Source organism: Festucalex cinctus, chromosome 2, assembly GCF_051991245.1.
Source record: "Festucalex cinctus isolate MCC-2025b chromosome 2, RoL_Fcin_1.0, whole genome shotgun sequence".
NCBI classification, from domain to species: Eukaryota; Metazoa; Chordata; class Actinopteri; order Syngnathiformes; family Syngnathidae; genus Festucalex; species Festucalex cinctus.
In genome coordinates this window covers 23863977-23879828 of record NC_135412.1, presented here as the reverse complement: position 1 = coordinate 23879828, position 15852 = coordinate 23863977, and the positions used below count along the sequence as shown (strand labels likewise).

The 15852-nt window shown below is 38.0% G+C and overlaps 1 protein-coding gene across 1 annotated transcript; it reads right to left on the bottom strand.

The window, feature by feature from the left end:
• Positions 1-124: 124 nt before the first annotated feature.
• qars1 (glutaminyl-tRNA synthetase 1) lies at positions 125-15725 on the bottom strand. The gene is made up of 23 exons (XM_077513852.1): positions 15525-15725; positions 15018-15168; positions 13846-13955; positions 13691-13766; positions 13526-13590; positions 13367-13420; positions 13094-13154; positions 10605-10679; positions 10427-10512; positions 10271-10357; positions 10090-10189; positions 7861-7939; positions 7522-7761; positions 7358-7450; positions 7135-7272; positions 5633-5720; positions 5417-5563; positions 2739-2840; positions 2557-2649; positions 2341-2468; positions 1507-1573; positions 1272-1397; positions 125-644 (listed from the first exon to the last, which is right to left on the bottom strand). The coding sequence occupies exons 1-23, from the start codon at positions 15633-15635 to the stop codon at positions 594-596; spliced, it is 2328 nt and encodes a 775-aa protein (XP_077369978.1). The 5' UTR covers positions 15636-15725; the 3' UTR covers positions 125-593.
• Positions 15726-15852: the final 127 nt, after the last annotated feature.

Here is a 15852-nt window from a genome sequence, read left to right as displayed (position 1 = left end):
TTACACACGCCTTTCACTCCTTGTATGTCTGCATGATGTATGATAGATTAGAATGACTACAACCACTAAATGGGATCTCATTAGGTTAATCGTATTTGTTACTTATTGAGAAGTAGACAAAAACTTGTTTTTTAATCTATTTTAATTTTCCCTGATACACGAGAGCACCCTCGGTGACAAAAAGAAAATGACGTCATGGATTTGAGAACATCACCTCTGCAACACGACAAGAGACAACGCTGTTATGAAATTCAGGTATTATGGTATGCATTGCACAACTGATGAGGTAACAGTAAGCAATTACAAATAAGTCGTAATTTCACACGGACGTTGCAAAGTTTGACACTAAAGATCCGAAAGTACTTCCACTCACCAGTTTCATGATGAATATTGTAGAAACAAATTAAAAAACATATATATTTTCCAATTGAGATGCATGTGGAAGAATGCTGTTCCCAAATATGGTCTGAATTATTTCAATGTTAAAAAAAAAAATGCTGTCTTTATACACAACATGATGCAAATGATTTTGGCATGTATCTGTGGGCTCTTGGGAAGTGGGAGGGACACACAGCTTGATCGCAACCACACATTTAAATCTTCCCCGGATCCTCTTTGAGAGTAACTGTCCTGTTGAAGACCAGCTGCAATGACAAAGAAGACAAGAGTGAATGTTAAAAAGAAAAAGTAACATGAGCTTATTGTGGGAAGCATTCCCATATATGTTATTGTGATTTTTATTCTCCACACTTTTTATTTGCCGCGTAACAACTCCTACATAATACTTCCAATTTACACTGTTCAAATTTCAACGAGCTTCAAAAATTCACGCCTCCTGGGGTATATATCATCTGACTCTACATGACTTACAGTAACAGTATTGGCGCAATTTAACATTAAATATCAACTTTTCCACATTCATTTTCAATGGGACAGACAGTGAACTTTTTCCAAGTATCACTTTCCACGCCCACTTCCATATATATAACTTATCATCATTACCAGGTGTCTGATACTGCTTAGTGGTAGAGTTGGTAAAGTGCATTATCCAGTAACCAGGAGGTCATAATTTATCTCTCAATTTACTTCATAAGCATTCCACATTCATTCAAATCTTAGCATTCAGATATTAGCATTCAGCTTTCAGCATTCCCACACAATTTCTCCAGAAATTGCACTTAGTCGAGTTGGAAAAAAGACATTACAATATGGTTGCAGTTATAAGCTATTCATTTTCGACTATTTCGCATCAGGCAGCGGTTTCAATGTACCTTGTCTGCGGTGGTGTCAGGGTCCAAAGAGAAGTAGCCGACTCTTTCAAACTGGAATTTGTCAAGAACTTTTGCTCCCTTGACAGACGTATCAACGAAGGCACTATTGATCACTTGCATAGAATTCTGCATTTGGGGGGGGGGAAAAAAGTTTTTTTGTTTTTTTTTAATGAATCTACTACGATCCAATGATGAGAATTCAAAAGCCCCATTCAGGCGTGTGAGGGCCACTCACTGGGTTGATGTCACTCAGGAAGCCATTAGGGACCTCAGCTGGATCCTCGGGATGTTTGTGTAGGAATCTATAAACAAGGTAAAAGTAGAAACATTAATATCCTTTCTTTGGGATGCACACGTTTGGAATGCAAAAGTTCTCGAGTCTTGCATCTGTGACAGAGGCCAACGATGACAACACTTGTTTTATTGTGGTGTTTATGGTTATGACATTTTCTCATTTTACTTCTGTGAGGATTCATTTTCCAGGTGTTGGATGTTGGCACGCTCCTTTTCCCATTCATCTAATTTTGTTAACTTACTATTTACTGTGTTCATTTTGACCAGAAATGTTAAATTAGTTATAGTTTTGACTCAAATTAATTCAAGTTTTAGTCATAATTTAGTCATCTGAATATATTTTAGTTTAATCCAAAAAAAAAAGAAAAGAGACTAAATTAAAAAAAAAAGTGCATAATTGCTCGAGATTAATCTTACAGCTGCACAATGAATGTGAACATGTTTGAGCAATAAAAAAAGTGCAGTGAACAGTTTCTGAGTGGTTCTTTTCTCCAACCCCCATTTCGTTCCTTCTGATTGGATTGTGTGAATTTTCATTACTGTGTTGTTTTCATTTTCATTTTAGTCATTGACGAAACTGTCAGTCAATTTTAGTTATCGTTACAGTCTCAATTAATGGCTTCCATTTTAGTTTTCGTTAAATTTTCATCGGGAAAAAAAATGTCCGTGACGAAAATTATGACAAAAATTTTTAATTGACGAAATTATCACTGTTTTGAACATGGCTTTGACTTTGATATCCACTGTAAAAGTGGCGTTATTCACGACAACTCACAGCCTTTCGTAGATGCGCACTTCACACTTGAGTGGCTCGCTAACCCAGTGGACGAAGGCCTTTGGTTTCTCTGCTGTATCAGAGCTGCAGCAGCTCACCTCGAGTTCCACCACTTGACCCTGAGCGTCCTGGAATAGAGCATGCATGCACGAACGCATGCAGGATATGAGCATGATGATGCAAAAAACAAAAACGCACAACACTGCTGAGTCGTACCTTGATGACCTTCTTTACAGAGATAACATAGCCGGCATGCCTTAAGCCTACGGGCTGTTCCAGGGTCAGACGCTTGTAGCCTTTCTCCATCACCTGAAAAAGATAAAGTACCATCATCGTCTATCTACAGTTACAATTACTCAGCCATGGGTGCTTTTTGTGTGTGCGTGTGTGTAACAAACCTCTCTGAAGTCACTTTGTTCAATGAAGATGGTGCTTTTAAATGGCACCGTGTGGCTGCCCTTGGCCTCATTAGCGGGGAAGTCTGGCACTTGTACTTCTGACTGACAGAGGCGAGAAGGGCATGGGAGATCATTTACATCCCCGTATCAGTATCCGGGGGCATTTGATCCATTCATCCAGAACAACATTTATTAGGTTAGAGATCACCATTGATCGAAAGAGATTGTTTTGGTTCATACCAGGGTTATTATAGTTTATTATAGTTATTAGAGATTTTTTTTCGAGTTTTGTTTTTTAAATTTAGTTAGTTTTAATTAGTTTCCAGGGTGGTTCTGTTAGTATTTTTATTAGGTTTAGTTACTTGACACACTTTCAAACATCCTTGATCCCGTTAATATCAAAATAAATCAACTTCAAATCACATTTAAAATTATCCCCAAAGGATCATGCGTTAAATTAATGACCAAAGAATAAAACGGACATTTTTGCTATCATTATAGTTAGTTTTAGTTTTGTAAACATAAAATGTAGTTTCAGTTAGTTTTTGTTTTTTAACTCATTTGTTCCCCAAAACATATAAATACGTTATATTTTAAATGTTTTGTGTCCCAAAGACGTATTTATACGTTTTTTTATGTTAGAGCATAGGTGTCACACTGCAGTCCTCGAGGGCCGCAGTCCTGCAGGTTTCCCACTTTCAACACAGCTGATTCATATTTAAGTTCATCAGCAAGCTCTGAAGGAGCCTGATAATTATCCTGATCATTGAATCAGGTGCGTTGGAAGAGAAACCTCGAAAACATGCAGGACTCTGGCCCTCGAGGACCGGATCTTGACACGTGTGCAAGAACATACAGAAGGCTTTTGATGCAGCCTCTCAACTGCAAAGAACGGTTGCAGAAATGGTAGTTATTAGAAAAATGGCCAGCAGGTGGCAGCAGAGCAAAGGAGATCAACTCAATTACTCACAATTCTAAATAGATTTGTGAATGATGATGAAACTTAGCTATATTCTAATGCTAATTGCTGCAAAACGGAAACAGATAGAAATATGCTTTTTTTCTTAACAAAAGAAGAGATTTTAATCTTTCGTTTGGTAGGTTCCATGTTTTTATAGCAATAGAACACAATATTCCGTGGGTCTTGCAAAATCAGCTAAAATCCAGTAAAACAGCCAGGAGCGAACGGGATTGCTTCAGTGAAAATGGCTGCGAGTGATAAGTTAAAAAGCATTTTCGTTTTTATTTTATTTCATGAACGAGATTGTTATTTGAATTTTCTCGTTAGTTTTAGTTAACTAAAATAAACTTGGTTCATACTGAATGCATTTCATATTCTTCCGAACGATATCATTATGTACCTTGCTTTTTTTTCCCTTTTTGCACTAATGCACAGTCATGCTGGAACAGAAGAGGCCATTCCTCAGACTATCCCAGTAAAATTGGAAAGCAACGACTTGTCCAAAATGTGATCGCGCTTTGACCGTTAAAGCCGGGGAGCGCTCCAGCACTCTTCTCCCTCTACAGCCGGGACAGCGGATATGTCATTTTGTTTTGTTTTTTTTTACCAATTCTGGGTCTCTTTGCCGATGAAATGCACCAGGAACATACACGAGAGGGTGAGGTAGGCCTCGTAGCATGTCCTGGAATTATTTATTTGAGCATTTTTGGCTTACGCATATTCGCGGGAGTTATGAAATAAATGACATGATTGACGACGGCGTTGGAGGAATTCGAATCAGCGTAACCAGTCGCCAGTGGGATATTGTTAAGAAATACGTTTGTAAACAATGAGGTTGTTGAAAATTTCAACGACTAATTAATTACCACTCGATTCCCCGAGGTTATTACAATATGCGCTCCAGTGTTGAAGGTAATTATTCCCGCAGAATGATGTGACATTTGTTTGTTGATTAAAAAAAAATATATACATATTGAAGGTTAGTAATAATAAACTTAGGTTTGTGTGAACGCCACAGGTGTGAAATGTTTTTGGAATTGTGTTTCTATGTGCTTCAGGAGCGGAGATATCAATTATTTTTATTAAATATTGTTGAATTTCCAGAAAAACTTCAGGTTTTCGGGGGGTGACGCCAAAGTCACCCAAAGGTTTTAGAGGCATGTTTGGCCAGGCGCTTTCGGCCTTAATTTAATGAAGAAATATGATCCAAGGGGGGTCAAGCGTACCCCCTGATCAGATTGATTACAGTATTTGATTAAGAGACGTTTGACTAGGAATGTAAAGGTAATGGCAATATTGTGATACCGCGATATTAAAACTGCCACGATATATCGTCGTCATGTGACGATATTAAAAGCAGCACATCTGTTTAAAAATTCGGGTTGATTTTCCATTTGTGCAGTTCTAGCACCCACTGGTGGCTACTTTTTTTTGGTGCAGTTTAATTTTCACAAGGCATGTTTTGGCCCTTCTGGGTTTGAAATACACGCTAATGGTCAGACAAAGGGGAACGTAATATGCTTGTGAACCCAGTCAATATGTGGAGGAACTCAATGTGTGCGCACATTAACATGTTTGTGCATCAATATGAAGTGTTATTAGAGATTGTAGGTTATTTATATGCATTGCTGTTATGTACAAAAGCACAATATTGTGTGTGTTTTTTTAGTTTGCTTTTTTTTTTTTAAACTACAATATTTTTTTCCATCAAACGTACCTTTGAGCCCTCCGGAAGGTTTACGATGGTGACTTTGAGAGGTTCCAACACGGCCATGGCTCGTGGGGCCGTCTCGTTGAGCACGTCCCGGACACACGCTTCCAGAAGATGCGGCTCGGTGGTCGTCTGGGAAACCGTGACGCCCACCTAGAAACGTTTCGGAAAATAATGTTTTACAAGGGACTCTTCAGCCATTCCTCTACTATTCTTGCTTACCCGAGCGCAGAAGTTGTTGATGGCCTCCGGCGGGAAGCCTCTCCTCCTAAGTGCTGTTAAGGTAAAGAGGCGAGGATCGTCCCAGTCTCTGAAATTTGACAGGCAGGATACATGTCAAATCAACAGAGATTTAACACTGTTGTATCATGAATACTTTACTCGAGGTTTATTTAGTCAATACTGCACATACTGTTGGCTTTGTATGTCAACGTCTACATTCATCTGTACTTGTTTGTAATTTATATGAGCAGTAATAATTTATTTATTTATTTTTTTTTATTGTTTTTGTTCCTGCTATAGATCTGATGTAACTACTAGGGATGTAACAATAACCAAACATCACGATACAATAATATCACAATATGAAGGTCACGATACGATAATTATCACAATATTGTGGGGAGGTTGGTGATATAAAAAAAGGTCACAGAATATTGTAAAAAAATCTTATACTTAAAAAAACAACAACACAATATTGAGTTTTTTGTACATTACAGCAATGCATATAAACAACGTACCATCTCTAATAAGACTTAATTAATATTGAGGCACTAATTTATTAATGCACGCACACGTCGAGTTCCTCCACATATTGACTCGGTTCACAAGGCAAGCATATTATACGTTCCGCTTCGTCTGACCATTAGAATGTATTTTAAACATATAAGGGCCAAAACATGCCTTGTGAAAATTAAACTGCACTAAAAAAACTAGCCACCAGAGGGTGCTAGAACTGCACAAATGGAAATCAACCTTACTTAAAAAAATAAATAAATAATGTTTTAACTAATTTGCTCCCAAAAACGTATACCGGTAAATACGTTCTATTTTAAATGTATTAAGTGTCCCAAAGACGTATTTATAAGTTTTTTAATATTTTTTTTTTATGCTAGAGCACACAGAAGGCTTTGATGTAGTAAAATTAGTAGTAATTACAACAACGGCCAGCAGGTGGCAGCAGAGTATAAGAGATCAACCAGGGTCATGTTAAAAAAAAAGCTCAATTGCTCATAATTCTAAATAGATGTGTGAATATTGATTAAACTTAGCTATATTCTAATGCTAACTGCTGCAAACCAGAAACAGTTAGAAATAAATATACTTTTTTCCTGATAAAAGAACAGACTAATCTTTTTTTTGGTAAGTTCCATGTTTTTTAAGCAATAGAACACAATATTCTGTGGGCCTCGCAAAATCAGTCAAAATCCAGTAAAACAGCCGGGAGCGAAGAGGGTTGCTTCAATGAAAATGGCTGCCAGTGAATGAGTTAATATCGTGACATGACGACGACGATATTTTGTGGCAGTTTTAATATCGCGCTATCACGATATTGTTATTATTGTTACATCCCTAGTAACTACAAACATCAGTAGGCATGCACTTGTTCTATTCCAAAATCAAAAGAATAATTTCACAAAGCCAATGCCAAATTTGGTACCACATGGGACATTCTCTTTGTCCTTAAAAATGTGAAAAAAAAAAACTTGATTTTGCCATTTTACCTAACCGCTACGTTCTCCACCAATTTGATGATCTTCCTCTTGGACACCACGGTGTAGGTGAGGTTGAGGCGGCCATATTCCCACTGAACAGGGCAGTACACATCCAGAGCGTTGCATAACCAGTAATATGATGACCGCCTGCCAACAAAACAAAACATTTTCACACCAAATTAATTTAGTGTACCACCAAAAATGAAAGAAAAAATATAACCAATGACTTTACCTGGCCTGGAACTCTTTGGTGCAGAGTGAATGTGTGATATTTTCAATGGAGTCGCACAAACAGTGGGTGTAGTCATAAGTGGGATAGATGCACCTGAAGAAAAACATTACAGGAATTCAGGTATTGTAGTATTTGACTGAAAAACTTGAGATGACTTGGCCTACCATTCATCTCCTGTTCGATGATGCGGCGTGTATTTGATTCGGTATGCCACGGGATCCATTTTTCCATCCTCCATGACGGTCTTCATCCTGAGCGTGACCTCGCCCTCGGCAAACATCCCCTTTTTCATCCTCTCAAACAAAACCAGAGATTCTTCAATGGGACGGTCCCGCCACGGGGACGGAGGAGTATTGTGGCCCTTCAGCTCCTCCCCCTTCTGGTGGCACACATACGCATGGCCCCTGATGGAAGACAAATGGCAAAAAAATAAAAATATCGTCTATCCTACCATTAATTGTGCAATTGTAAACACAAATACAAAAAAAACTTGAAGCACTCACCTGCGAATGAGTTCAAGTGCAAGATCGTAGAGTTGCTGGAAGTTGTCCGATGCGTGCGTGACTGCGTACGGCGTGTAGCCTGTGCAAGATCATAATGTTAAGATGCCAATTTTATGCATGGAGAAACAAATCATCAACTAGGAATGCTCGATTATTAAGAACATATTAACTCATTTGCTCCCAAAAACGTATAAATCCGTTTTGTTGTAAATACTACCAGTGTTCCAAACACAAATTTCTACGTTTTTTAATTTTTTTTAATGATAAGTATGGAAGTTATTACAAAAACGGCCAGCAGGTGGCAGCAGAGTATAAGAGCTCAACCAGGGCCATGTTGCAACAAACTGTTTTGTCCAGCTTTAAACCGATTTGTGAATAATGGTGAAATTTTGTTATATTCTAATGAAACAGATAGAAATATTTTTTTTTTTCCCCTGATATAAGAAGAGACTAACCTTTCTTTTGGTCGGTTCCATGTTTTTATAGCAATAGAACACAATATTCTGTGGCACTTGCAAAATCCAGTAAAACAGCCGGGAGCGAAAACGGCTGGGAGTAAGTGAGTTAATCATGATTATTTTGGTAATAAATTGAAATCATTTTTTTTTTGCACAAAACAGGAAAATGTTTAAAGGGATACTTTTTTTTTTAATCATAGTTAGTCAATCTCATCCTATTTTACTTATTTAGCCATTTTTGGCAGTCAAATATGAATATTTTGCCTATAATAAATTTGATATTTTCAATATTTTTCATGTACAATTAGTACCTTTAAAAACACATTTTGCAACTTGCTGTCAACTGAAAATGACATCACAAGGGCTCAGGTAACCAATCACAGCTCAGCTTGTGAATGTCACATGACCAAACCTAGAAAACAGGTGAGCTGTGATTGGTTACCTGAGCCCTTGTGATGTCATTTTCAGTCGACAGCAAGTTGCAAAATGTGTTTTTAAAGGTACTAAATTGTATGTGAAAAATAATGAAAGTATCAAATTAATTATACACAAAGTATTAAAGGGATCGTTCGGCTTTTTTAACATGAATCTCAATTTGATCCTCACCTCTCGTGTGTGCGATCAGCACTGACTTACCCCCGACAGCGTTCTGTGACACGCGTTCTGGTTCGGCGTTGGACGAGAGGAAAATAGTCCAGCAAGCTGGCTGGGGTCTCGGAAATAAAGCGTTTTTCTTCTAAAAACTTTTTGTTTTCAAAAGCGTGATACATTTCCATCACAATACTCTTTTCTGAATGAAGTCAGACGCCATTACCGCCAGCCACTACTTTTCTGTTCGTTCGTTCGTATCACTACGCGGCGCCCTGTAGAACGCTAACCGACGCACTGCAGCCAGCTAGCTGATACTTCCGCCTGAAGTTGTTTGCCTTTTCGGCGGAAGTATTTTCCTCTCGTCCAACGCCGAACCAGAACGCGTGGCGCAGAACGCTGTCGGGGGTAAGTCAGTGCTGATCGCACACACGGGAGGTGAGGATCAAATTGAGATTCATGTTAAAAAAGCCGAACGATCCCTTTAACTTTTTATTGCTATAATGGGCTAAATAAGTGAAGTATCACTTTAAAGGGATACTTGACTCATTGAACAATTTTCAGCAGTGAAAAGTTAGAATGAATTTGATAACGTCATTATTTTTAAAAAGTAATTTTTTTACTTGCTGTCGACTAATGATGACATCACCTGTGCTGAGGAAGTAGGTAACGGCCAATCATGGCTCACCTGTTTTCCGGGGTTGTTCAGCGAACTGAGCCATGATTGGCCGTTACCTACTTCCTCAGCACAGGTGATGTCATCATCAGTCGACAGCAAGTAGAAAAATGAGTTTTTAAAGGTTTTAATTGTACATGAAAAATAATGAAGTCACCACATTAATTATAGGCAAAATATGAACTTTTTTTGTTTTTACTGCTGAAAATGGCTCAATTAGTCAAGTATCCCTTTAAATGCAATATATATATATATATATATATATATATATATATATATATATATATATATTAAAACAACAAAAATTCTTTGAAACACTATTATTATGCAAGCTCCTTTTGGAAGAAACAAAATGTGTGTTTTTTTTAATTAAAAAGGGTACAAATGTATAAATTTAAACAACTCAACAATTCAAATCTTTTTCTTTTTTTAATTATGTTGATTTTGTAATTGTGAAGTTTAATAATTGAAATTGTAATTAATTGCACAGCCCTATCACCAACTCACCGAGCCACTCGACCATGTCCTTGATGGCAGTGAAGTATTTTTCTTCCTCCTTCTCTGGATTTGTGTCATCGTATCTCAAGAAACAAATTCCGTTGTTTGCCTGGGTAAGAATGCAAGCGGCGTTGTTTAATAGCTGCCTTGACTGGAGATGGAAAATGGAAAATGGAAGAAAAGGATGTACCTTTGCATAACCAAAATTAAAGTTAATGGCTTTGGCGTGTCCAATGTGAAGGATGCCGTTGGGCTCAGGAGGGAAACGGGTACGGATCTGCAAGAGTTAAGACATCAGTCAAATTTGGTCATTATTCTTTTGCTTCTTGTCTACGCGTGAACTCACCTGTCCACCAAATAGCTCCAAGTGCTTTTTGAGCAAGTCCATTGTGTTTGGGGTAACCACATAGTCCTCAGTTGTATAGTTCTCGCCTGCTTATCGGTTAAGAGATACAGTATTGATGCTTAGTATGGAGCAAATTGTTCGCACAGTATTTGGGTTTGTATTTGGTTTCCTTTATCACCTGGTTTGTGGAATTTCAGAGCTTCTCCCCTCAGCTGCTCCATCAGTGATTTGCCCTCCACAGCTGTGACCTCACCTAAACAACAAATATGAAAAATAAAAAAATACTAGGGCTGTCAAAGTTAAAGCGTTAACTAATTAATTAATCACAAAAAAAGTATTGCATTAATCATGTATTAACGCAGATTAATTACACGATTACATTTGACCGCAGATGATCCTTTAGCTTGACAGCGGATGGTTACATTAAAGGGAGCTGAGGTAGTGTTTGAGCAATAATCATAACTACTAGGGATGTAACGATAACGACAATATCGTGATATTAAAACTGCCACAATATATCACCGTCGTCATGTCACGATATTAAAAGCAGCAGCACTTTTTTTTTTTTTTTTTAAAGTCCGGTTGATTTCCATTTGTGCAGTTCTAGCACCCTCTGGTGGCTAGTTTTTTTTTTTAGTGCAGTTTAATTTTCACAAGGCATGTTTTGGCCCTTCTACAGGACTGTCTCAGAAAATTAGGATATTGTGATAAAGTCCAATATTTTCTGTAATGGAATTAACTTATTTGCTCCCAATAACGTGTAAATACGTTTTTTTAATGTTTTAAGTGTCCCAAAGACGTATTTATACGTTTTTTTGTTTGTTTGTTTTTTATGCTAAAGCATACAGAAGGCTTTGATGCAGCCTCTCCACTGCAAAGAACGGTTGCAGAAATGGTAGTTATTACACAAACGGCCAGCAGGTGGCAGCAGAGCAAAGGAGATCAACCAGGGCCATCTAGAAAAAAAGCTAAATTACTTACAATTTTAAATAGATTTGTGAAAACAGATGAAACTTAGCTCACTTCTAATGCTAATTGGTGCAAAACGGAAACAGATAGAAACATACTTTTTTTCCTGATGATAGAAGAGACTTTAATGTTTCTTTTGATAGGTTCCATGCTTTTATATATTCTGTGGGCCTTGCAAAATCAGTCAAAATTCAGTAAAACAACTGGGAGCGAACGGGATTACTTCTGTGAAAATGGCTGAGAGTGAATGAGTTAAATAAGAAAAAATGCCATACATTCTGGATTCATTACAAATCAACTGAAATATTGCAAGCCTTTTATTATTTTAATATTGCTGATTATGGCTTACAGCTTAAGAAAACTCAAATATCCTATCTCAAAATATTTTCTCAGACCAAGTAAAAAATAAAGCCATAATCAGCAATATTAAAACAATAAAAGGCTTGCAATATTGCAGTTGATTTGTAATGAATCCAGAATGTATGGCATTTGTGCTTATTTATTTGCATTACAGAAAATAATGGACTGTCACAATATTCTAATTTTCTGAGACAGTCCTGTATGTTTAAAATCAACGCTATTGGTCAGACGAAGCGGAACGTAATATGCTTGTCTTGTGTAACGAGTCAATATGTGGAGGAACTCAACGTGCGCGTGCATTAGCAAGTAAGTGCCTCAATGTTAAGTATTATTAGAGATTGTATGTTGTTATTATGCATTGCTGTAATGTCTAAAAAAAAAAACCACAATATTGTGTGTGTGTGTGTGTGTGTGTGTGTGTGGGGGGGGGGGTTTAAGTAAAAGCTCTTTTTTTTTTTTTTACAAAATTGAGCCTTTTTTTATGTATTGCCAACCTCCCGACAATACAGTGATAATATTGTATTGTGTGATGTTTGGATATCGTTACATCCCTAATAACTACATGCATTAAAGTAAAGCATTTAATACATGTTTACATATGACATTCAGAATATTTGTTCGAGTCAAAAATATTGAGGCCTTTTTTTTTTTTTTTTTAATTATGAAGTAATTAACTGATTAGAAAAAAGAAGAGGATGAGAGTGTGCAGTGGGTCAAAAATGTGGAAGACATCATAACATTAAATGGCGAAAGAATTAATGCATAACTGGAGTTCGTCAGATTGGGTGGGCAAAAAAAAAAATGTTGTTAAAAAACCTTTTCAATTATGTGATTAATTGTGATGAAACAAAATTCTAAGATGTGATTAATCTGATGGGCGGCACGGTAGTCGAGTGGTTAGCACGTCCGCCTCCCAGTTCTGAGGTCTCCGGTTCGAGTCCAGGCTCGGACCTTCCTGGGTGGAGTTTGCATGTTCTCCCCGTGCCCGCGTGGGTCTTCTCCGGGTACTCCGGTCTCCTCCCACATTCCAAAGACATGCATGGCAGGTTAATTGGGCTCTCCGAATTGTCCCTAGGTGTGCGTGTGAGTGTGGATGGTTGTTCGTCTCTGTGTGCCCTACGATTGGCTGGCAACCAGTCCAGGGTGTCCCCCGCCTACTGCCCAGAAGCAGCTGAGATAGGCGCCAGCAGCCCCCGCGACCCTTGTGAGGAATAAGCGGTCAAGAAAATGGATGGATGGATGGATTAATCTGATTTAAAAAAAAATATATAATAATAATCGTTTGACAGCGCTGAGAAAAATACACAAACCTAATTGAAGTCCAATCCTGGACCTTACCATTAAGTGTCACCTCGTCTTTTTTCGTCTTCACCTCATTTTCAGCTTTATTTTTCTGGGGCTGCATGGTTTTAAAAGAAAAAGACATTTTGAAATGTCAATATTTTCTTTATTGCAGCAAGACAATTATGAGATATCAATATTTGAAGATCTAGGCAGTTTTTTTTTAACTTGAATACTGAAAAGTGTTAAAAGAAGTCAGCCTAACTAACCCAAATGGTAAAATAAATAAATATAAATAAATACATGAAAAATATCAATTTTCCGAGTTACCTTCGATTTTTTCTCAAGATCAGCCTCTGTCTTGGGGCCTAAAAGGTGCAGGACCTTAAGAAGCAAAGGTGGAGTCATTTACTATTGATAGGTAAAGCTAATTACATTGCAGGTCTGTCACATACTGTACTCCCAATGCACCTTTTTTTTCAGACCTACCTGCATGTCCACCTCATTCTTGAGAACTTTGCCATCAGCCCATTTTAGAGCGGAGCGCACATCTCCTGCACCAAACGGCAAAACCACAATTTAGACCTTCTGTCTGCGCAGCGTCACTCTCACTAGTTTCAGAGAATATCGGCCCAGCTAGGTGAGCGATCATACCCATTAGCAGGCCCATGTTGAAGTGATACCTCTCCTTTTCAAGCTGTTCTTTGTGCTTCTTGATCACAGACTCCACCTGCGCAAACAATTTCCTGTCACTGAGCAGTGCACATTAAATTAAAGCTTGTAAGTTGTTCACATCAGTGCGTACTTACGGCATCTTCAATCTGCTCTGGTGTTATGACCACACCCACTCCACAGGCTTCATTAAACTCACTCTGGTCGAGGCTGTCCTCGGGGTGAATCTTAAAAAATTCCAAAGCAGCTGCGGATTCCGAAATCAACATTCAGTCAGCCTGCCCCTGGCAGCTATGATTCCATACATACTTTACTGTCACCATCCAATGTTAAGGGTGTTGAATGTGTGAAAACAAAAGGGGAAAAAAAAGAAACTATATAAATCTGATGCATGAACATTTCTTCTCTCTTTTTTTTTTTTTTTTACAATATAAACAGTAAAGTATCTATTTATTGTGTGCAAGCAGGTCAAGTGGGGCAACATGATGCAATCAACTGCAAAAAAAAGTTAATGGTTTGCCTTCTCTGTTAAATATCAATCTGGCCTGATATTGAAAGCAAATTATCAGTATGGGTTAGGCAACTATTAATCTAAATAACTGCGCGTGATTTTTACAAGGGTGTGTGTAGGGCTGGGCAATAAATCGAATTAATTCGATACATCGTCATTTTAAAAAATCGAATTGTTGAAAATTTGCTAAATCGTGAAATCGAATTTTGTCTTCTGGATGATTAAAAGCTGTTGTTCTGTTACATCCAAATGCTTTTATGTGATGTAATTTTGCATTAAAACTGATCTAGAATCAGTATACGTTACTGGTGTCTGAACATTTTGAATAAATGAAGCCTTTAAGTGTTTGTTGGATTTATTAGGTTAAAATCGATTAAAATCGTAATTGTCCTGAATGACTGCAAAAAATCGAGATTTTATTTTTTGGCCATATCGCCCAGCCCTCGGTGTGTGACTCATTTATGTGGGCAGGAGCATATTTACCATTAGACAAACTCGGGCAATTACCTGCTGCCCCAACATGGCCCCTAAATGTGCAGTAGCAGTAGAAATGAAGTGGAGCACAGAGTATGACAACAAATGGTAAACTATATAAAATGTTATATCAAATGATTAATGTTCTTATCGTGTTGAGAAAACTCACTCATTAGATAATCCTCAAGAAGGATTTAAGGAGTTTTTAAAGTGAAGATAAAACACGAATCAGTGCAACACACAAATGTGAAATGCTATGAGCCAGTTAAATGACTATATACAACTCCACCTATAGGTGAGGTGTTGCAGCATGTCGCAACTTACCTGCGAGTTGTTGCTCTGTGGTTATTTTGCGCAGAGCTACGTTTTCTACGAGGAATGCCAGACGTTTTGTGTCTTTGAGGCGAGAGGCCAGGCTGTACAACAATGTCCCCGTTGCTTTGTCCACTTCTGTTGCTCCACTGACACTGCGAGCCTAGAGAAATAGTTACAAGCAAACCAGAAATAAGAACACAACTTTTGACCTTCATTAACAAATGGGTTGTGACTTTAACAACAACAAAAAGACCATCAACAGGCATCAACAATAATTATGTTAACACTTGCCACTTAGGAAGAGACATGAAAGTGAAAATAAACTCCATGTGACCCTCATTGGAAACTACGCAGCTGTAGTATACTCAAGTAAAGAGAAATATGTCAAATTCTTTTTACCGATCACATAAATACACACATAATTTCTCAAGTTTGTTGCAACACAAGAAGTGATCAGTGTGCGGCTGTCACAGCTGTCCCTACTATGAGTTCCATGAATAGATGCGGGAGTCAAACCTGAACGATTGCGCTCTTCAAGGTGGTACTCAGCGCCGCATTTTTCAGCGTTTCTTTCGCTTTCTGCTCACTAAGCCCGATGGAAATGAAAAGTGTCGATGTATCGTCCATTATTGTCACTTTTCTCCGACAGGTTCAGGTGAACACCAAAACACCACCTCACTACAACCTCGCTACTTCGAGAAAGAGAGAAACTGCTTCCTGTTTGCTTCAAAGGGGAGGGGAAATAAAAATAGGAGCCAATTGGAAGAAGCGGGTTTGGACAACTCAGCCAATCATGTAACGGTTTAATATGAAGCACCGCCTACTAAAAGGAATATAGCCAATC

Excerpts from the sequence above, each read along its gene's own strand:
- qars1 (XM_077513852.1), bottom strand. The coding sequence starts at position 15,635 with ATGGACGATACATCGACACTTTTCATTTCCATCGGGCTTAGTGAGCAG. Across the intron at positions 15,169-15,524 it reads TGAAGAGCGCAATCGTTCAG|GCTCGCAGTGTCAGTGGAGC; the intron begins GTTTGACTCCCG and ends CTATTTCTCTAG. Across the intron at positions 2,841-5,416 it reads ACCTTCCGGAGGGCTCAAAG|TCAGAAGTACAAGTGCCAGA; the intron begins GTACGTTTGATG and ends CGCCTCTGTCAG.